The sequence below is a fragment of the Myotis nattereri genome, assembly GCF_964212035.1.
Source record: "Myotis nattereri genome assembly, chromosome: 2".
Taxonomy (NCBI): domain Eukaryota; kingdom Metazoa; phylum Chordata; class Mammalia; order Chiroptera; family Vespertilionidae; genus Myotis; species Myotis nattereri.
Genome location: NC_138076.1, coordinates 198,997,753 through 199,020,801, shown reverse-complemented (window position 1 = coordinate 199,020,801; position 23,049 = coordinate 198,997,753). Strand labels below are relative to the sequence as shown.

At 42.6% G+C, this 23,049-nt stretch overlaps 1 protein-coding gene across 9 annotated transcripts in view; it reads left to right on the top strand.

Moving 5' to 3' along the window:
• Window positions 1-23,049, top strand: part of ANKS1B (ankyrin repeat and sterile alpha motif domain containing 1B) — an 812,878-nt gene that overhangs the window by 765,483 nt on the left and 24,346 nt on the right. For 8 of the 9 annotated variants that reach the window (XM_081080965.1, XM_081080961.1, XM_081080964.1 and 5 more), the window contains 4 exons: window positions 3,016-3,144; window positions 5,230-5,301; window positions 21,606-21,617; window positions 22,520-22,606. In XM_081080965.1, coding sequence (XP_080937091.1) covers window positions 3,016-3,144; window positions 5,230-5,301; window positions 21,606-21,617; window positions 22,520-22,606 — 300 coding nt within the window. The remainder of the gene's footprint in view (window positions 1-3,015; window positions 3,145-5,229; window positions 5,302-21,605; window positions 21,618-22,519; window positions 22,607-23,049) is intronic. The other variant, XM_081080962.1, reaches the window with a different exon arrangement.

Below are 23,049 nucleotides of genomic sequence, written 5' to 3'. Positions count from 1 at the left end.
GGTGGTTTGTGATTTCTGGGCAAAGTGAAATCCTAAGAGCAGATGATGCTGTTGCCTAACAAAGTTAAATGGATGTGCCACTCATTTCTTCAAGTGGTTATCTCATAAGAGATCGGGGTGATTTCCAGATGGAGGTGGTATGTGCAGGGGCCTGTTATTCCCAAAATGGCTGCTACAGTTTATGCTGGATGATGTAAATATTTGGATTAGCATTTGGCTGTAGTTCCGCTTTAAGTGTATGGAACTCACATTGAAGTTCAATTATAAAAGTGCCTGAGTTAATGAAACAATTAGAGAATGAGTTTGCATATGATTTGCATGCTTAATATACTAACACCTGAAATGTTCCCATAACTCCAGCTTCGCCCCACCCACTCCTCCTCCTGCAACCCATCCTGCCCCCAGCTCCCGCCCTGTCTGTGTAGGCTGTTGTGAAACTGCCTGCTGAGCTCGGCCAAGGTTCCTCAGCTAAACGGTGACAGGGCTAACGTGAAGATCTGATGCTTGGTTTGAGCTGTCACTTCAGCAGATGCTGGATCGAAGGATCTTTTGATGCCAACCAGCTCCTTTCGTACCATTCCACGGAGTTGTGTGCAAACTTCTGTTGTTCCGTTAACAGTGTTACCTGTGACTTAAATGTACAACACCTGTTGCTATGTTGTTGTTGCTCTGTGGGGAGGGGGAGGGGGACGCGGGAAAGTTAATGGGGGAGATTAGAGGATGAAATGATAGGTGTTGGGAGAGCTTTTAATTAAGTACACATCGCTGCATGTTTCCAGAGAGAGATTGTCACATAGAAGTTGTTACACTCAGCCTCAAAATAACATTGAAATCTACATAGCCTACATTTTTTAATTTTATACTGGATTTTTTTAGACCAGATCACAGCCAGTTGCAATGAAGACTAGAGAAATAATAAAGAGCCAGATGTTTGAGAAAGAAGGAAAAGAAACGATCAGAATAGGAAGTCAGGGGAAAACTTAATGCTAAACTTAATTGCAGTCAGTTATGGTTCTTACGTAATAAACATTCATATAGCTATAACGAAAAAAACTCAAGAATGAATCAGGGATGGATCATAAAACAGACCAAAAAGCTAAAATAGATATCCCAGGTGAAGTCCTAACAGAATCCACAGATGGGAGGATTGAAGAACCACATCATCTGCATGTAAATCAGCAACTGGAAGAAAACAAACTCACAGAGTAGCTCAGATGAGAACATGAGAGAGGAGTGAGAGGGGTTCTGACTGGCCACACGCTCCAGGGAGAAGCCCGGGAAAGAGCATGATACGAGTGTGCTCTTTCTGGGACTGGGGTGACTCATCTTAAAGAGAAAAGCGTCAGGTTCTCCCCCTCTATGAAAAGGTCTGTGCATTCCCAAGGGACTCTAAAATTTTCTTCTGGTTTTCCAAAGCCAGTTAGAAACTTCCAGAAGGCAAAGCCTGTGCCTAACATGTTCCAGCATTGGCAGCCACCTTACAGGCCACTTAATGGAAGTCCAAAGTGCACAGGAAAAATTGGAATGCTGGTCCTCTTCCCCAAAACACACATCCTGGAGAATTGTGGTTATTAGTCTTTGGGAATCTCTATATTCTTTCAGGGAATTTAATGAAAGCTATGGACTTTCTCCTCCAAAACACCTACATCCAAAATGTTGCATTGTTATCCCTGACTCCTTGAAAATCCTACTTAAGGAATCCTACAGTGTCAACCCATATGCTAGTACATGTAGGGAATGTGGTCCCTAGCCAAAGTTTTGCTTGGTTTGGGAGCTCATGAGACCTTTTTATATTCTTTCATCTCCTAAGAAAGGTAATTTCTCATAATTCTATAAGACCAGTCAAATCCAGTTTAGGAAAGAGTGGCTTTGGAAATCTGCCTACCGTCTAGTTTTAATTATGTCTATTTGAGAAGAAAGAACAGAATTTTGAAAAATCAGAATTTTGGCCAGGGGAAAGAATAAGAAATCTCCCATGTGTAATATCTAAATCAGACTAGAGCCCAGAAAAGACCTGCCAACACAGGCCTTCGACTTTATAGATCTCACACTAAACTGTATTCAAGCAGACTAGGTTTTATTGCGTTTCGCTTCATTGAGCTTCACGGATGTTGTATTTTTTTTTTCAAACGAAAGGCAAAAAGATTACGACTAAAATAAAAAATAAAGATCGCGACTGTCTTTATTGTAATACTCACCTGATTGCTGTGATCTGGGATCGAACCTGCAGTACCTCCGAGGTATGCCAAAGCAATAAAGCAGGCTGAGGCTAACCTCGTGGAAAATGATACGTCAAATGATGGGTCTGCCCTAGTGGGCATGTGTGTTATATGATAGCCCAGCATATATGCTTGTATTTGTGAGCCAGGATCCTCAATTACATGCATATGCACATATGACCAAACATGGCATTGTAATGCCCACAACAATCACAGTGGCATTATATCAATGCAGATGAAGTCAGGAGAGAAACGAGTTGTCATCCATTAGTAAATCTTTCTTCTAAAATGTTGTTTAGTGTCACATACAGCCTTTTCTCCACAGATAAAATTATTCAAAGGACATGGTACCTGTCATATTTGGGAACTGATATTTATGGAACTGAGTATTCTGCACATAATAGCAATTCAAACTAAAAATTTCAAACAGTCAGGTTTAAAAACGGAAAACTCCTTCAAAGATTAGGCATTCTTTCCCTTGTAACAGAAAAGTATGAATTAGTAAACCACTTATGAATATCTTAAAGACCTTTAAGTTTAAATTATTTAGCTTACAGTGTCATTCTAACAATAGAATAACTCAAGTTCTTTCACACCTCAAAAATTAGCTCAGCTTTGGGAAATATGCTAATACATATAAAACCATAATAAACAGTGGAAGTGTTTATATACATATAACACACGCAAATTTATTTGCACATGTGCAGCACCTGTGTATATGATGAACTCGGGCTAGCCACAGGGAATGAACTTTGCCGACTGCTCATATTACCTCTGGAATAAATGTGATTTTCAGACAGGAGACTGGGGAGAACCTTCCATTACCTTGCGCCCTCCAAATGAAGCTACGGCCTCAACTCCAGTTCAGTATTGGCAGCACCACCCAGAAAAGCTCATCTTCCAGTCGTGTGATTACAAAGCTTTTGTAAGTTACCTTGAATTCAGTATTTGGGTCTGAGTAGGGATAGTGGGTATATTTCTGGCTTCTTTATTTTATATTGAAAATATACCAAAATGCCCATCTTCCTAAAATGATCTCCCCAAATACATGGAGCTTTATAACCCTTTTAATTGTAGAAGCTTACGATTCGTTTTCCCTTCTTATATGATTGTCTATTTTAAATAAAATGTACACTGAAATCTTAAGATGGAAATGAGCATCAGTGTAGCACATAGAGACATCTCCATTCACCAGTGGTCTCAAAACATGGGGCCTACCGCCTTATAAAAATTCCAGCCTCTCCTCATTGTTATCAGTAGGATTGTATTACCAAGGGTTTTTTAATAGGAGAGGGAATCAAGCTTAGCTGAGAATTGTGAGTAATCTGAACGGGTAATTGATCAAAAGATACCATAGGTTTGGGGGCAGGTGGTTGTCATGACTACAGCAGGAAACATAGCTGAACCCTCAGCAGCGCATTGAAACTGCCTCGCAAGTGTTTCAATTAGGACAAACTTTCCTGATACCTTAAAAGATAAGGATTTCACCGAGATCTTTTTTTCCTTAATTAAGATGTGGGCGTTCTGGTTTTCTCGAGCAGTTTAGGCTTTTTTTTCCCCCCACTTGGTGTTATCTGCACCTCTTTTACTGCTTGCTTATCTTGAAACATGGGATTTATTTCAGTAGTCATTTCCCAAAATCTGTAGGAGTGAAATGCCCCCTTCTCCCATCAAATCCTGGAGACTTTCTGAACATGCCTTCTTCAGAGCCTTTGACCACGCTGTGCCCCTGCCCATCCTCTGCTCGTCGGGACTTCCCAGGCGGCAGGACTGGTTGCCAATCCTGTTTTTAGAGAGTGCCAGGGTCTCCTCGGTCATGTCAGGAAAATAATTACCTTAATTCACTTAAAACAAAACACACCTAGAGCTCTTTTTTTTTTTTCTGAAGGAAATTAGAGAAGGAAAAATGACAGATGGAAAGAACCCTACTGAAGCTTCAAAAAGTTGAGGAGTGCCCTAGCTGGTTTGGCTCAGTGAATAGAACATTGGCTTGCAGACTGAAGGATCCCGGGTTCCATCCCAGTCAAGGGCATGTTCTTCGGTTGCAGGCTCCATCCCTGTCCCTGGTTGGGGCATATGCGGGAGGCAACCAATCGATGTATCTCTCTCATATCAATGCTTCTCTCTGTGTGTCTCTCCCCCTCCCTCCCACTCTCTAAATATCAATGGAAAAATATCCTCAGGTGAGGATTAACAACAACAACAACAAAATTAGTTGAGGAGTCCCTTGATAGCAAGGGGAAATAAACATTTTGCTAACATAGATGTGTTTGCTCCAGCTAGAACCTGGGGCGTGGTGGTGTTTTGTACTAAGGCAGTATGGGATCCCATCCCCTAAGATCTAAGTGGTTGGTGATTCCAGGAAGAGAGCTTCCCAGCCTTCTGGTACCCCATTCAGCCTTCCACTGTTCATCTGCACCAGGGCCCCCTCCGTGGTTGAACAACCGAGGTGACACTGTCCCTCCCCACAGGCTCCCATCCCCTTCTCAGGTGGGTCAACCATCAGAGGCCACACAGCTGTGAAGGAAAGGGTCCAAAATAGGCATCTCTGCCTCGGGACAGCCTAACATTAATTACCTAAGCAGCCGACTAAGCCCAAACGGGGTGCCTGTGGCTCAGCTCCTCAGCTGTCTCATACAACCCTGTAATTACATAGACGGCAGCATGATTTATTTTTGCAGACATTGCTGCTTCAAAAAAAACACAGGGAAAACATTTTTAGATGCCCCCATTTTGCAGTTAAATATGATGTGAAAGATGGCGTCTTTAGAGAATGCTGCAGTTTTATTATAAAGAGCAGTTTACAGCTTTCGGAACTGTAGTTAACTCCGCTGTGTCCTCTCTACAGAAGTCTTGATTCGTTAGGATTAGTTACTGTTCCTTCGTAAAAGTTGTGCACCAATGCACAGCCAGGAAAGCTAGCCAATGGTACTTTCACACTGTGTTTTTAAATCGCTGCTCATATTTGTACTTATAAGTCATTGGATTTTTGTGTGTGTGTGTGTTTTAGTATTTAGGTTCTATGCTGATTAAAGAGCTCAGGGGGACAGAATCAACCCAAGATGCTTGTGCAAAAATGCGGGTAAGTTTGCCAAACAATTTTATTTCTAATCACTGAAATACTAAATACTGGGTATGGATGCAAATTGCCACTTTTCACATTACTATTTTCTTCATCTGTTGGTCTGCTGAGTCACACTGGTGTTACATGAGAAGGTGTTCGGGCCTTGTTATTTACACTTAAAGATCTAAAACAAATTGTATATACATGGATCATTGTCCATATTAGGAGAAAAAAATGATCTTTAGTTTATTACAAGAACATGTTTTCAGCACCCACTTGACAGTCTACGTACTGATTTTCTGAAAAGGCTGCCAATTAACTAAAATTTATCAAACTCAGAAGTACTGGGAACATGTTCTATAAAGCTAATATTCTTTATGAGGCTTCCTAATTATTATTTTTAAGTATAAGAAACACATTCAACTCTGCATTGAATCATATAATAACAGTGAATGTTGACAGAACTGGCCATTCCAGACATCTGTTATTGGTGGCTGCAGGATTCCTTGGAGTCTGTACCAGCCAATCCAACTCTCACACTGCAGAACCACACTAGCTCTTTTTTCCGAGAGTCCCTTAGTCTTGCTTCCTCCATAGCAGATGGATAGGGGTTAGAGCAGTAGCTGACTGACAGTACAAATTAAGAATATTGGACTTATTCCACGTAGCAACTAACCGGAGTCAGATTTAGCATCATTATTGAGTGAACCCTAACTTTTATTTTCGGCCAGATACCTTGTCATTTATTTTATATGAGCAGCTTTTGGTAGGAGTTACTTAAAAGCATATAATTGAACTAAAAACAGATATGAAGGTAATATGTAATACCCATTGCTCATGGAAAGCTAAATGTGAGTGAGTCTTCATGAAATTGAGACCTCAGCATGTGATCGCTGATCTAATATTTTGACCAATTCAGTAGCAGATAGCCTGAAACAGTTTTCTTTCTACTTGATGCAGAAGTTACATGTGAATTGTCAGCATCAGTGAGCCTTTATTACAGGGACTGTGTTTATGAAAAAAGCTCTGGTATGTTCTAGGAACTCTAAGTCTAGTTTGGTTGCTGCTGACCTGGCTCATGAGTCACTTTTTAGTCATTATCATAACTGCTAACATTTACTGCGTAGTTACAATGTGCCCATCTCTGTGCTGAGTCCTGTGCATGTTCATCTTATTTCATCTTTATCACACCCCTATAAGAGAGTACAACTATTATCCCCATTATACAGGTGAAGAAACTGAGGCTTAGAGCATGCATGACAAACTCAAAGGCTCACACGGGCCAAATAAACAAGGTTTAAGTTTATGTGGGCCACAAAAAAAACAAAAGCTTCAATTTTCATAGAAACGAAGTTTTACTTCGACAGAGACATGCTGAGTACAAAGGGCTGAAATAAATGAGTAATCATTAACATAAAATAATAGAACATTTTAATAAAAATTAATATTTTTTTCTTGAACATGAACTTAGCAGACACTGAATAACTTTGCACACATTAGTAAGTATAACACAAATAAACCTATTTTCCTTGTTCTCCGAAAGCAAAATATTTCCTGTTCACACCAAACAAGTCAGTCCAAGACTAATGACGTGGCAATTGCCTGCTAAAATATTCGCTGCTAGTATTAGTGGGGAGAAATGGTGCGCCTGCGCGTAAGGCGTGTAAGGGAAATGAATGCAACACGATAATAGTAATCAGTCATTAGCGAACATTGTAGTTTGTTATTAATAATTATGTATACAAGATATTGTAAAAGTTAAGTTACGAAATTTTTATTAAAACATTTCTTACATACCGTTATATTGGCCGGGCCACAAAAATATTCATTGTGGGCCACATGCGGCCCGCAGGCTGTAAGTTTGACAGGCTTGGTTTATAGAGTTACATAACTGACCCCAGGTCACACAGTGAAGAATTTGCCCACTGGAACTAGGACTCAGATCCATCTGACCCCAGAGCCCAAGCATTTATTATGTTCTCCAACTTCTCCTGGGCCTCATTTTCTGTTCTCAGAAAATGAGAACATTGGACGAGAAGCCCTTCAGGGTTCCTCCTGGTTTTATAATTCTGGAAAACCTGTATTCTAAATATATATCATCTAAATGATGTCACCAGGGCACAAAAAGAAAATGGGAGTGTTTTTCAGTCATCAAGCCCTATAATGATGTTAGCGCTCTTCGTGAACATACCTAAGAAATTAACTTGGCATTTCTGATTTCATACTCTTAACTCAATTATCTGAGTCCAGCTACTTCAATGCTATAATCAGCATAAATAGTGGGTAGAGCTCATAGCACCATTTAACATACACCCGATCTGTGATTTGAATTTCAGTCAATTTCTTGAAATTAAGCGGGTCTGAAATTTCATTCCGCTAAGCAATGGCAAAGCCATTTTAATAGTCTCAGTGGAGAATAATTTTGTTAAATACTTGTCTGTTGCTTAAAATGAAACTGAAAAGGCTGCCGATTTATAGGCCGTTCTTCTTTAGGGCGTTCTTCTGGTTTGCTGCTCTAGGTGGTTATTTTGAGTGGTTTACATGAAAATGGGAGCTTTATTGCTTCTTAGAATATCTCAAACCCTTATTTCCCCATCTTGATTGAATAAGTATCAATCAGCCTTTGATACGGGAGCTAAAGTTGCACTCACTGGATTCACCAGAGCCTTTCAAAATCAGAAGCGTGGATTGATGCTATCAGGGACTACTGGGTTGTGAATTAGAACTCTCGCCAACTAAAAACGGTGTGGATCTCACCGTGCAGTTAATTTTCACGTTGAACCTCAAGTTGCTGTTTTCTCTGTTTTCTGGCCGTTCAGCTCAAAGTCCCAGTATAATCAGTCTCCCTAGGGGAAATACTTTAGGATACAGATGATGTACAGTAAGATCTTTAGACCAGAGTGTTGTAGATTCAAACTTTACCTGGCTTACTCTCTAAATTGAAGAAAAAAGAAGTTTTCAATTCAGCAGTATGCATTGTAGCTGAAATTGAAATTTCTGTCCCAGGAAGAAGTAAATCACTGTGGGTCCTTGTTCTGAGAAATGTTTCATTATATGCAGTTTGATAAACATAACTAAGATTTGGCTCCTGCTCTCACTGGACCTAGTGGAGGAGTCTACCATGTTATTTAATTACCCCAACGTAGCAGAAGTATTACCATAGAGGTATCTTCATGTTGCCACAGTCTGATGGATTGTCATAGATCAGTGGTCGGCAAACGGTGGCTCGCGAGCCACATGCGGCTCTTTGGCCCCCGTGGCACGGGCCACGAAGTTTCAATTGCACTGTACATGCGTGCCCGCACGTGGTATTTTGTGGAAGAGCCACACTCAAGGGGCCAGTTTGCCGACCACTGTCATAGATGATCCCAAAAATGACATGCAGGTATGGTCTCCTAAAATCAGTTTATAAGGACTAATAACAGTTAACCCTTGAGGTCTCTCTGCCAGGCCCTACACAAATGATGATGTGCATTAATTCATCATGAGGTAAGTATTGCTATTATCCCCACTTCACATATGGGGAAACAAAGGCCAAGGAAAGTTAAGTACATTTCCCAGGGTTACCCAGCCAACAAGTGGTAGAGCCAGGACTTGAACCTACACAGTCTAACTCCACCACGCACACTCCGAACCCCAGACTGTACCAGCTCTCTAATGAGCCAGTACAACGCTTATTGCCCTGAGTTTTAAAATATTTGAAAAGATATGGATCATTTTTATTGATAAAGAAATAGCTTTTCCTGGTCACTGTGGCTCAGTTGGTTGAGCATCTTCCTCTGCACTGAAAGGTCACTTGTTCGATTCCCAGACAGGGCACATACCCAGATGGTGGGTTCAAACCCCATCAAGGTGCATATGGGAGGCGAGCGGCCAATGTTTCTTGCCCTCTCCCTCTTCCCCTCTCCCTCTCTCTCCCTCTCCTTCTCCCCACTTCCTCTTTCTCTGAAATCAATAAAAACATATTTTTTAAAAGAAATCACTTTAGAAACCCTCAAAGAACCTATAAGATTAGCACTGGCTAAATTAAACCATTTAGGTACAGACATATGTAGTAAGTTGGGCTATATTCTAGTGCAGCCGTGGGCAAACTATAGCCCGCAGGCCGGATCCGGCCCGTTTGAAATGAATAAAACTATTGAAATAAAAGACCGTACCCTTTTATGTAATGATGTTTACTTTGAATTTATATTAGTTCACACAAACACTCCATCCATGCTTTTGTTCTGGCCCTCCGGTCCAGTTTAAGAACCCATTGTGGCCCTCGAGTCAAAAAGTTTGCCCACCCCTGTTCTAATGTGTTAACACAAATAAAAATTGCAAGAGAGTTTTTATTGCATCCATAGAGACTGGAACATGTTTTTTCCACAACACTCACTTTAACACATTCACTTTGGCCCAGCAGAAACAAAACAGTTTTCTCTTCTCAGAATAATTTGGAATGTTTGATAGTCACAGTTGGTTAATTTCTAAGTTTATCTAAACCTTTTTATTCATCCTTAGGGTCCCTTCCAATTCTAAAATAAAGTTAATTCTACACTAATCTTCCTGGTGTTTTATTATACACCTATTATTTCAATTAAAACTATGCTGTAGTACACTAACATGTGTGAGATAGTAGTAATTCACTTCATTCTATAATATGGAATCACTTCTCTGTTCATTCAGGTTATCCAGTCTTTTTCCGCTTCGGACCATCTTGAGATTTTTTTAAATAGACTTTATTTTTTATAGCAGTTTTAGGTTAAGAAAATTTGAGCATAAAGCACAGAGAGTTATCATATATACACTCTCCTTCTACCCCTCTCCTCACAGTTGCCCTCATTACTGACATCTTGCATTGGTGTGGTGCATTTGTCACAATTATGAACCAATATTGATATGTTATTATTAGCTAAAGTCTGTGGTTTACATTCAAGTTCACTATTTATGTTATACAGTGTGTGGGTATGTCATACATGCATAATGTCATGTATCCAACATCATAATATCATACAGAAAATTTCACACCCTGCAAATCCCCTATGCTCCTGCTATTCATCTCTTTTCTCTCCTGCCCCCCCCTAACCACTCACCTTTGTACTGTCTCTGTAGTTTTGCCTTTTCCAGAATCTCATAGTTGAAATTATACTGGCTTCTTTCACTTAACAATATGCTTTTAAGGTTCCTCCATGTCTTTTGTGACTTGATAGCTCATTTTTACTTTATCACTGAATAGTATTCATTGTATGGATATACCACAGTTTGTTTACCCAATAACTTATTGAAGGCCATCTCAATGGCATCCGGGTTTTGGCAATTATGAATAGTACTGCAATAAACATGTGTATGCAGGTTTTCATCTTAAGATTATTTTTCTCCTAGATTCAAACTCTAAATAATGCTCCTCTTAAAATTATCTTCTGAACTGTGTCTTGCAAAGAAGAGTCAATAGGAACTTGCATTAACACCTGATAATTTTTTAAGTAAAATTGCAATCTTTGCCTTCCCTTTTAGAGTTTTCTTTAAAAGCCTAAGAGATTGGCTATGCCTTGATATTGAGGCACACTTTTAAGAAGAATGGTTTCTATGAATGATATATTTTGCCCCTTAATTGTACAATTGGCTGCTTCTTTCTTTTACCATGACAGCTTTGGAGACATTTACACATAAAATTAAAATCTAAAAACATTAAGATATTTATTTTAATCTGAACATAGTTGTTTAGTGATGCCTTTTATGTTACTGGTTGGGTTTTCCAGCTCAATTGGTGCTCGGAGACAGTCTTCATTTCTGAAAGGATTTCTGAGAGGAAGCGTCAGCTGTGGGACCCTGAATACGATGCCCTCTAACATGTTCTCCAGATCACAGGACCTTCCCTCCATCACACCTCACCACCTCACACCATATTGGCAGACCTGGTTTTATTCCACTTCACAGATGTTGCGTTTGGGGGAGTGGGGTTTACAAATTGAAGGCAAGACCCTCCACCAACAAAAAGATCAGGATTCACTTTATTGTGGTGATCTGGAACTGAACCCAAAGTATCTCCAAGGTCTGCCTGTACAATATAAGGTTACTCATGCCCGTGCCCCTTAGAAGGCAGGAACTGTGGATATTGTATCCCCTGGGCCTGCTGTATAATAACTGTCTTATGAGGTGGTTGTGACGGTTCAATAAAGGAATGCCTGTAAGGGGTCTCAAAACAAGTTGACCTCTTCCACTAAATGTTTGAGAAACAAATACGTTGATGGATAGATTTGCTTTGGATTACTTCATTTGTTTTTCTCCAACTATAATGCCAGTGTCCCAGTCATTGCTTTGGTTTTCTTTCTACACAACTTATAAGGGAGTATTCAAAACTTATTTCCAGTTGTTAGAGGCCATTGCCAAAAGGGGGGGAAATGAAGAGAAATTGTAGATACTTAGTGTATGTAATTTTGCAGTTCTATACTTTGAGGTGGTAATTTGTCCTTAAATCAATTGGGAGTTGCCTCTTTTAAATAATGTGTCTACAGAACTGAACTTTACAAAGCAGTAAGTTCATTGCTTTGGCCTTTCAGCACCTCTTTGGTATGAGTAGCTCCCACTTCTAAGATTCCAAGAGGCACAATGTTCAGTGAAAGGAGGGATTTGCTGTGGCCAGAGGACGTTCTATTCCATTTTGCTTCCTGAGACTTACATATACCCCAACCCCCAGCCCTGAATTTTGCCCCAGGGCTTAATTGTCACTAATATGCAGGACTCTATCACTTCCCTCATTAAATATGTTATTAGGAAACATCTGCTTCTGTAAGAGGTAGGCCATGGTATTTCATGTAATACTCTCTGAAACATGACATTCTCTGATCCCATAGTTGATGGTTAGTGTTGTTCACAGGTATTTGTACTCAAGGAAATTTCTCTCTTAAAAAAGAAAGAAAAAGAAATACCTATTTTTAATGCAATAAAGTAGAAATCTGCCTTCCTGGTGTAAGGAAGGAAATATTTTAAAATTATTTTAAAGTCAGGAATAAACAAATCTCCCAGGAGATTTCGGTTTTAGAACCATTATTTCCCAAAGGGCTTAGTTTTACCATAGTTCAGACTTCTTGTTGACTCTGTTCCCCTTATATGATTTTTAAACTTTCTGGAAGCAATTCTAGAGTTGAATTTTCCAATATATAGATTTCCAAATAGCTGTCTCTGCTGTAGTTGAAGTGTGAAGAATCTTTCTTTTCTTTTCTTTTTAAGACTTTTTTTCTATGCTTATAAGGAAACTAATGGAGAATGGATTGGAAAGCTTGAAAAAAAGTTAAATTTTAGAATTAGATGAAATGTTAAAGTAAGACCCCTTTTTCTTAGAAGAGATTCAAATTAAAGTTGTGTCCAGTTCTTCTGTCCTTATACAAACCCCTCAAATCCCTTCTATGAGGAATTGTCATTTTTAGAAATAATTTCAGGGACTACTTCTTAGGAACCAGCTGGGAAAAACTTATAAACAACGTTTTTTAAAGTCTCTGTTGCCCAAGTTTCCAGGAAGAATCAAATATTTTATCTTTCACTCTCTCCCAAATACTACACAAGTCAGGCGAATACAGATCTAAGCCCACAGATGTGTGTGTGCGTGTGTGTGCGCGCGCGCGCGTACACACGTGCGCGCACGAGCATTAAAATAGCACTACAGATAAAGACACATCCACACTTCTAACTCTTTATTGCTGAGCTTTGGTTATGTGTACTTTTGCTCTTCATATCCTAGTTCTTTATTTTTTATTTTTGTTTTTATTGCTCTTATTAATGACTTTTCTCCTATATAATTCCCACTCCTATCTTTAATTCCCACTTGTCTTAAACTCTCTTTCTGGATGTGTTGAGTCAGTTGTCATTGGTCCAGGTGTATTGCTCTGCTGAATGTTCATTGTTGCAACCACCATTTCCCTGCCATCCTAGCTTGTAGCACAGAGATTATTCAGTTACGCTCACAGATTTTTTTTTAATATATTTTATTGATACAGAGAGGAAGGGAGAGAGACAGAAAGTTAGAAACATCGATGGGAGAGAAACATCGATCAGCTGCCTCCTGCCCATCTCCCACTGGGGATGTGCCCGCAACCCAGGTACATGCCCTTGACCGGAATCGAACCTGGGACCCCTCAGTCCACAGGCCGACGCTCTATCCACTGAGCCAAACCGGTTTCGGCATACGCTCACAGATTTTTATTTGACTTGTGTTTTCTTTCACCAGTGGGGTGCTGTGCTTTAGAAAGCTAAGTGAAAGCGTTCATTCTCAGAATGACAGTAGTAGCTAAAATCTGTTGGTGTTCACTCATGCCAAGCACTGAATTATGTAATCCTCACAACAGCTCTATAAAGTAGATGCTCCATTACAGCCATGGGCAAATTACAGCCAGTTTGAAATGAATAAAACTATTGGAAAAAAAGACCGTACCCTTTTATGTAATGATGTTTACTTTGAATTTATATTAGTTCACACAAACACTCCATCCATGCTTTTGTTCCGGCCCTCCGGTCCAGTTTAAGAACCCATTGTGGCCCTTGAGTCAAAAAGTTTGCCCACCCCTGCTCTATTAACATACCCATTTTACAGATGAAGTAATTAAGGCAGAGAAGTTAAATACCTAGCCACACAGCTCAGAAGGGGTGGAGCTTAGACAGGAAACCAAACATGCCGTCCTGATTCACTGCATTACAGTGCCTCCTGGAGGAAGGAGCTTATCAGTGGGTCCCTTTTTAAATTCAAGATGATCGCGCGCGCGCGCGCGCGCACACACACACACACATTCTTTAGTTGTACTTACAAGTGATGGGTTGAAAAGTCAGTGGGGTTTTTCCCCCACATATATACAATTGGCTTTTTTAACTTTAAAAAATCATCAATTTTTAAAACTTTACATTTTCTAATTACAAAAGCAATACATGGTCACTATTACCCAATTTTAAAGTAGAGATACAGAAAGGAGAAATAAAAACCACTGTAAATGTACCACTGAGAGGTGGTAAACACCTTGTTCACATGTAAATCCCCAGACTGATTATTTGTAGGCATTTGTAGGCATCACTTTTCTACAAAAAAATAGAAATACTCTGTGTGTTGTTTTATAATCTATTTTTAAACACAACAATATAATTTGAAATATTTTTATTTTAATGAATATTCATCCCCAATATTACTTGTGGTCGCTGGTCAGTATTCCAGTTTATCACTGAACCAAACTTATTTAACCAGTTCTTCTCGTTAGGTCATTTCCCATTTTTTCAAATTGTAGCCAATACTGTGGGTAATGTCCCCATACCTAACTCTTTCAAAACTGGTCTGATTGTGTCCTTAGAATAAGCCACTAAATGTAGAATAGCTGGTTCAGCGGGTATACACACCCGGAGACTGGGTAAGAGTGGCCAGGTTGCCTTCCAAAATGCTTGTCCCAGTTCAGACCCCCAGAAGCAGGACCTGGAAACGTGTTGACGTTTGCTTGTCACATGTCACAGGGGCAAACACTTAATATCTCGGATGTGCTCCTGGGGAGGGAGAGCGGGGGAACTTTCATGAGAAAACTGTATGTCTTCAGCATGACCCCTGGGCTTATGGGCTCTGTCTGACCGACATCTATCCTAGACGTAATTCTACAGTCTGTCTTTATGAAGAACATTTTATACTTTCACAGCCCTTGAGAGATCGTGGAAGAATTCAATAACTCTTAATTGCTCTGAAGACCGAGAGCTGCAGTTGAGTGCTAACTAAGGGTTTTTGGAAATCACTTGTCAAGTGGAGAATAGTGTGTTTTGATAAATTAACTTCTCTCTGACTTAATGTAGGACGCAGTTTACCTGCACAGCAGCAGAGAGCGGTTCTGACAGTGGCTTCCCATCAAACTCATCAACTGCATTTTTAGAGCAGAAGTTCTCAAAGTGTGGTCCCCAGACTAACGGCATCTGGAAATGCGTTAGAAATACAGGATCCGCTCGGCCAGAGTGGCTTAGTTGGTTCAGAGTTGTCCCATGCACCAGGAGGTTGCTGGTTCCATTCCATGTCAGGGTTGGATTCCTGGTCAGGGCACATGCCCGGGTTGATGGTTTGATCCCCAGTAGGGGCCTTGCAGGGCACAACCAATCAATGTTTTCATCTCTCCTTCTCTGAAATCAGTAAAAACATATTTTTAGCCCTAACTAGTTTTGCTCAGTGGGTAGAGTGCCAGCCTGTGGACTAACGGGTCTCGGGTTTTATTCAGGTCAAGGGACATACCTCGGTTTCAGGCCATAGGAACCCTGATACAAAGGCTGGGCGAACATGGCCCCAGTCAGGGCACATGTAGGAGGCAGCCAATCGATGTGTCTCTCTCACATCAAAGTTTGTGTCTCTCCCCCTCTCTACCACTCTAAAATTCAATGGAAAAATATTCTCAGGTGAGTATCAACAACAAAAAATACCATCTATAATAATAAAAGCATAATATACTAATTAGACCGGACGAGCTACCGGACAAAGCCGCCGCAGCAGGGGCCAAGGCAGAGGCAGCCACTGTGGCTGCAGGGGCCAAGCCCCTTGCACAAATTTCATTCATCGTTTTTTTATAAATAGACTAGAGGCCCGGTGCACAAAATTCATGCATAGGTAGGGTCCCTAGGCCTGGCCAGCTATCAGGGCCGATCAGGGCCTTCCTTCCCCTGGCTGCTGGCTGGGGCCTTCCTTCCTTCTGCACCACCCCTGGTGGCCAGCACACATCATAGCAAGCGGTCAAACTCTTGGTCAGTCAAACTCCCGAGGGGACGATTTATATATTAGCCTTTTATTTTATAGGATAGATAGAGAAAGAAAGAAAGAAAGAAAGAAAGAAAGAAAGAAAGAAAGAAAGAAAGAAAGAGAAAGAGAGGGAGGGAGGGAGAGACAGAGAAAGAGAGAGAGAGAGAAAAGAAAAGAAAAAAAAAGAAGGAAAGAAAAGGGAAAGGGAAAGGGAAGGGAAGGAAAGGAAAGGAAAGGAAAGGAAAGGAAAGGAAAGGAAAGGAAAGGAAAGAATCTTAGGCCTTAACCTCAGACTTACTGTCTGTCCGTTCAGGCTACTGTAACAAAAATACCATACACAGGGAGAAATTTATTCCCCACAGCTCTAGAGGCTGGGAAGTCCAGGGTCAGGGAGCTGGCAGATCAATGTCTGGTGAGAGCTCTCTTCCTGCTTCCTAGAGAGCAGTCTTTTCACTGCATCCTCAAATGGCAGGAGCAGCAGGGGAGCTCCGTGGGGAATCAGGAGGGCCCACCCGCATGTCTCATCACCTCCCAAAGGCCCCACCTCCCAGGACTATCACATTGGGTGTTAGAATTCAACATGAATTTTGGTGAGACAACTATTCAGCCCATAGTCTGTTATTTACCGAGCCCTCCACGGGATTCAAAGGCACTGGAGAGATCGGGCACCACAGCCTTGGTCCACTGGGCACCCAGTGAGGCTGCTGATAGACAGGCTGCCCTGGGAGGATCCCTCTGCCACGGTGCCGGCAAACCAGCTGCAGGAAAGGAGACAGAGGCATGGCTCTGCGCTGTGCCAGATTTGGCCCGGATGTGAGTTCCTCTGGGGGACAGCAGCCGTGTCTAAGGCCGGAGGAGCAGTTCGCATGGCTGCTTGCCCACAGTCTGTTCATGTCACATGGTCTCCCACAGGCTCTGCGTTCGCCCAGCCTCTGTATCAGAGTTCCTGTGGCCAGAAAAGCCCTTGAGAGGTCATTTAGCTGGTTTCCCAGCCAAAGGAGACTTATCCCTGAGTCATGAGTGACAGGTAAATGCCCAAACTGTCTCTAAGACAGCGGTCGCCAACCAGTGGACCACTGGTGGTCCGTGAGGTCCGAAAGGTGGGCGACCGCTGCTCTAAGACCTCCCGAGGGAGAAGCTTCCCAGCTGCCCTCCCAGGAGGTCTTTCCTCATCTCAGCGCTCGCCATCGGAGCTGGATTTCTGTTGCGGAAATGAAGGCTTCTCTCCCGGAGGCTGGAAAATCACCAGATCAGTGGAGCGTTTGCCACCCCATAGGAATCTCCTGGTGTATCTTTAATCACATTTGTGGTTCTCCAGGTTCCTTCAAGGCCTCCATGCCTGGCTCGGGCACTGAGGTTCTCTAAGAGTTTGCTGAGCTCTGTGCGTGGAGGAGCTGGCACTGTGGTAACGTCGGTGTCGTGCTCATTACCATACATGAACTCATTTGCTCATTCATGTAACAGTCACGGATTTCAGCAGCTGGTACATGGAACCCTAGGAAACTGCTCCACGTTAGCCATTTTTGACCCTTAAATATGGCAGTTTTGCCTGGCCGGTATGGATCCATGGATTGAGCATCATCCCATATACCAAGAGGTCACCGGTTCAATTCAGCTTACACAAATAAATAAGGCTTAACCCTGGCCAGTTTTGCTCAGTGGGTAGAGCATTGGCCTGCGGACCAAAGGGTCCTGGGTTCAATTCCAGTCAAGGGTACATACCTTGGTTGCAGGCTTCTCCCCGGCCCGGGCTCTGGTCAGGGCTTGTGCAGGAGGCAACCAATCGATGTGTTTCTCTCACATCGATGTTTCTCTCTGTCTTTCCTTCTCTCTTCCACTCTTTCTAAATCTCCATGGGAAAATATCCATTGGGTGAGGATTAACCAAAAACAAACCACACAAATAAATAAGGCTTGGATTCTTAACATACACAGATGGGAGTGTGAACCCCCCCAGCAAAGCTGCAGATAGATAGGCCCTAGAAACCGGTGTTGCCTGGCAGTGCGTGCTGTAACGTGAGCGGTGACCAGGTGCCGATGGGGATGCGTGGCCACCCCAGCACTGTCTGCCATTCACACGGGCCTGTCACAGCCTGCATCATCAGCACCCCAGCCTGCCTCCAGTGAGGAGACAGAGATTCTTGGCACCCTGGAAAGAAAAAGAAAGGGCCCTCCTTTATCTTTCCTTCTCTGTTCAGCTCCGCTGAGCAGATTACGTGGAATCTTTGTATCAGGACAGAAATCCCTGCTAATGCCTTCATTTCAGCCTGAGAGTGTGTCCTGACCCGCTGACTGCCCCATCTCTCCACTCCCTTTCACGGACATTCGCTGTGTCCTTTGTCTGCTGCCACCGTTCTGAAGCGGCTCTTAATAAACTCAGCAACAAATTTTCTAGCTGCTAACACCAGAGATTTCACCCAAGAGACCCCATAAAAGTAGCCGCTCCTCCGTGTGCCAGCCACTAAGCCAGGCTCAGATTTCTCGGCCTCTTCAGTCCTCAGGGCATCAGGCACTGTTCCCACCTCCGAAGGAATCTTCTTCTCGACTTCCAGCTCTCAGGCTGCTTCCAGCTCTGTTTCAGGTTCTTTCATGGACTCTTGTTCCTGCTGCAGCTGGTAAATATTCTCTTTCCCCAGGGGTGGATCTTAGACCTCCTTTTGCTCACTCCCTCGGCTACCATCTCTTCAGCCATATCCTCTATGTGGGTGGATTTCCAGATCTGATTTTTTTTTTATATGTTTTTATTGACTTTAGAGAGAGAGGAAGGAGAGAGAGAGAGAATCAGTTGCCTTTCACACGCACCCTGACAAAGGATCAAACCTGCAACCTTAGTAAGATACGTGCCCTGACTGGGAATCAGACCGGCAACCTTTCGGTGCATGGGATGACACTCAACCAACTGAGCCACGTGGGCCAGGGCTCCAGGTCTGACTCTGGTTTCTGATTTCCTCCTGATGATCAACCTGAGCACATTCAAAAGGATTGTGTGCAAAAGTGTACTCCCCTCCAGTGTTCCTTATCCCAGCCAGTGGCCTCTTTACCCGTGACATCCTCTCGTTCTCTCATCTCCGGGCGGGTCAGTTAGCAGATCCTCTTGATGCCTCCTCATTGGAACTGTGGCTCCCTGGTGCATTCTCCAGCGCCTCTACTTCATCCCGGCTGCTTAGGCTCTCTCGTTGGGTTTGTACCAGAGCTTCCTGCCTCCCTGCACTCAGCCTCTCCTTGTTCCTGTCCATCCAGCCATCAGAGCTATCTCTCTGCGACACAGATTTGACTGTCTCACTCCCTCCTTAGAAGCCGCCACTGGATCCTAGCTTAGCAGAGCAAGTCACAATCTTCCAAACCTACTGCACCAGCATCATCTCCTACCGATTGCCCACACCCACCACATTCTTTCTTAGTTCCAGGCATATGTGTATGTGTATGTTGATTCTGCTGCTAAAATAGCCTCTTTTGCCACCTGGAAATTCCTACTTGTTATATATATATATATATATATATATATATATATATATATATATATAATTTATTTTAGAGAGGAAGAGAAAGGGAGAGAGAGATAGAAACATCAGTGATGGGGAGGATCATCGATTGGATGCCTCCTGCACTCCCCCTACTGGAGATGGAGCCCACAACCCCAGACATGTGCCCTGACCTAGAATTGAACCTTGACCTGCTGGTTCATAGGTTTATGCTCAACCACTGAGCCATGCCAGCCCAGCTCCTATTTGTCTTTTAAGAGCCAGCTGGCAGGCAATTAGTGCTTGTAGAATGGATGAGTGAGTGAATGAATGAATGAATGTCTTGCCCCACTCTCTCATGCAGACTGAGGCTCTCCCTGCTCAGTACTCTGTTGACACTTTGTTCATATCTGTCACATTAGTCGATACTTGCAGCCGTTCACTCTATCAGACCAGGCCAGGAAGGTGCTGCTCTTCCTCTCCCTCTCCCAAGGCAACTTCATCCCCAGCCCTCTTTCCCACGAGCCCAGACACAGGCTCAGAATCCTTCTCAACACAGCCCTTCAGACAGCCCTTTTCAGCCAACTGCAGCTAGCACACAATTTGAGGTCTGTTTCATGTCCCCTGAAATAGATTCTAAGTTTTTCCAGAGCCCAATGAGCTGCCTAATATAACCACTAAATGAATGACAACTGGGTTTTTCTTGTTTTAATTTTTAATTTGGGAGGGGGTTTCTTAATTACTAAATAAATGTTGATATTTTAACCTTATGTGGTTAAATATTGTTTCATGTTACCAATAGATCTGTTCAGGAGAATATGCCTGGTATTCAAGGCAAGAGATAGGCGAGGTGTTTCGTTGCAATCCATTGTTAACTCTTTGCAAAGAATTCTTCACAAACTGCACCTTCAGCCCACCAAACCCCTTCCCGTGCCTGCCATAGCCCTCTCTTTCCAGAGTTCAGCCCACCGCTTTGCCTTAAAATCAGCACACTGCACATCATTTCTCCTAGCCTGGCCTGTGATTTATCTTGCACATGCTTAAGAGTTGGTTGGATAAAGCATTAAAAAGGTAAAAATATCTAACCTTACATCCCAATTTCATGGTGTCTTTTCTTGGCAATCACAAAAGAAAATTGGTGAGTCTGGGTAATTTTAAAACTCGTTAAAAAGGCCCTCAAGCTCTGGCCTGTGTTGCTCAGTAGTAAAGCACTGGAGGGTCTCGAGTTCCATTCCTGGTCAAGGACACATACCTGGGTTGCAGCTCTGATCCCCAGCCCCAGTCGGGGTATGTGAGGGAGGCAACCAATCCATGTGTCTCTCTCACACAGATGTCTCTCTCTCTCTCTCTCTCTCTCTCTCTCTCTCTCTCTCTCTCTCTCTCTCTCTCTCTCTCTCTCCACCTCTCCCTTCTCCTTATCTTCCTTCTCCCTCCCTCCCTTCCACTCTCTCTAAAAATCAATGGGAAAAAATTTTCTTCAGTTAGGATGAACAACAACAAAAAAGCCCTTCAAAAGAGCTGCTTTTTCTATACTGTATGAACACCTAATAAATACTAAGTAGCAATCCTCTTAGAAAACCATTATCTTTATCTTTGAAATGGGTATAGTAACTATCAAAAAGATGTGTCAAAATAACTAGGACAAAATCACTTTTGAGTGGCTCAAGTGAGAGAGGCAGTATAATTATCATATTGAGTTCAATGGCTATCATTCACGCTACCCAACTAAAAGCTTCCTTTCATTCTGGTCCATTGTCAGAATTCACAAACAGAAAATTGGAAAGTACATGTAAACGAAGAAATCAAAAAAGTTCATATTGTCTCCCAGCTCCCTCAATATACACAAGACGGCTGGTAGTGGACCGCTCACAGCGGAAGGTTCCTGCATGTCGGTCATAAGACTGTGCAATGCAGCAAACAGAATGATGAGAAAACAGAAGACACAGAGAGACGGGTCTGTGAAGCCTGCAGCGTTCCTAAAATAACGGTTTCGCTGCGTCCACATAGAGCCATCAAGCCTCCTCTGTTTACTTTTTAATGAATGTATGCGGTTGGCGGATTACTGAAATGGTTTCCACTCACCTTTTTATGTGTTTTCTTTCCTGTTATGTTCCCACCTGTCTTGTCTGGAAAACGCATCAGGCTAACTGTCAGGTAGGTCCCTCTGGCTGTGGGATGTGATTGTTAGGGGAGTATCCATAGCGGGGAAGAAGTAAACAGACTGTCAGTGACCTGTGATGAGTGGTACAACTAAACGGAAGAGGCACATACTAAATTACGCAGAAACTTCTTGCAGATGCATGAAGCTGCAAGCTGCACACTCAGTGTGTTTAGCCAGTGTGAGCATCTACCGTGAGAACTTGCCCTAAGAGAACGGAGCAGCGCTGAATGACAAAGTAGGTTACCTGGACCGGCCGGTTTTGCTGTGGCTCCAAGCACAGGCTGCACCCAGACAGCTTAGTTGTCACAGGCGGCATTACATCCTGTGTGGCCACGGTGATTCCGCTATAAATACACTATCAGCTGTCACGGATTTGGCCAGGGTCAAGAAAAATGCATAGTGATGTATTTTACATCCCTTCTGTAAGTGCGTATTTAAACAGACCTTGCGCCCTGAAGAAAGAGAGTGACTAGGAAAAAAGGAGAGGTGGTATATATTTTATTCATGCTAACCTCACCCTTGGAGTTAAACCCGACATGGTCTAATCTGAGTCAGAAGAATCGTCACTTGCAATCACCGTGGGGGGCAGTGCCATGCGTTTCTCCTTTAGGTGGGGGGTGGGGGGGAGTGTCCCTTCATCCACGTGACGCAGCAGAGCAAGCTCCTTCCAGAGCCTCAAGTGCAAGACAGACTCTGTATAAGCCCAAACCATAGCTAAGCCCAGGAGAATGGAGACGTAACATTTACACGAGAGTGCGTTTGGTGCGTGTGTGTGTGTGTGTGTGTGTGTGTGTGTGTGTGTAGAGCTCATTTTTATCTTTCAAGAGAAAAAATTATGTGCAGCAGTTGCCATGCAACACAAACTGCTCTAACCACTTTCTGATTTTAATTTCAGAAGTCCACCGAGCAAATGAAGAAGGTCCCTACTATTATTCTTTCAGTCTCATATAAAGGAGTCAAATTTATTGATGCAACAAATAAGGTGGGTACTGCACCTCTCTGTGGCTTAGATACCAGACACAGTCCTGAGTATGTGATCTAACATCCTTCGCTTCCCATCGTGACCAATATGCCCCATGTTAATCACTCCCCACTCCCCGAACTTCATGCTCCCTAAACACAACCGCAGACACACTCACACATGTCTACAGAAGAGCACATTTCAGTTTGTGGACTTGTCCTAGGATTCCTATACATTCTCTGCTTTCACGTGTCTATGGAGCCTTCTCTAATAGATTGTGGCCACTTACTATCTGGCTTGTCCCTTTGGATCTAGAGAACATTAGAACAGAAAAAAATGATGTATAGAATGAAGATGAAGCAATGTCATCCTCTTAGACATATGTCTTTCCATTTCTCTAGAGACATATGTCCTCTCATTTGATACATGGAATGAACACCTCACCAAGGAACACATTTTCTGAC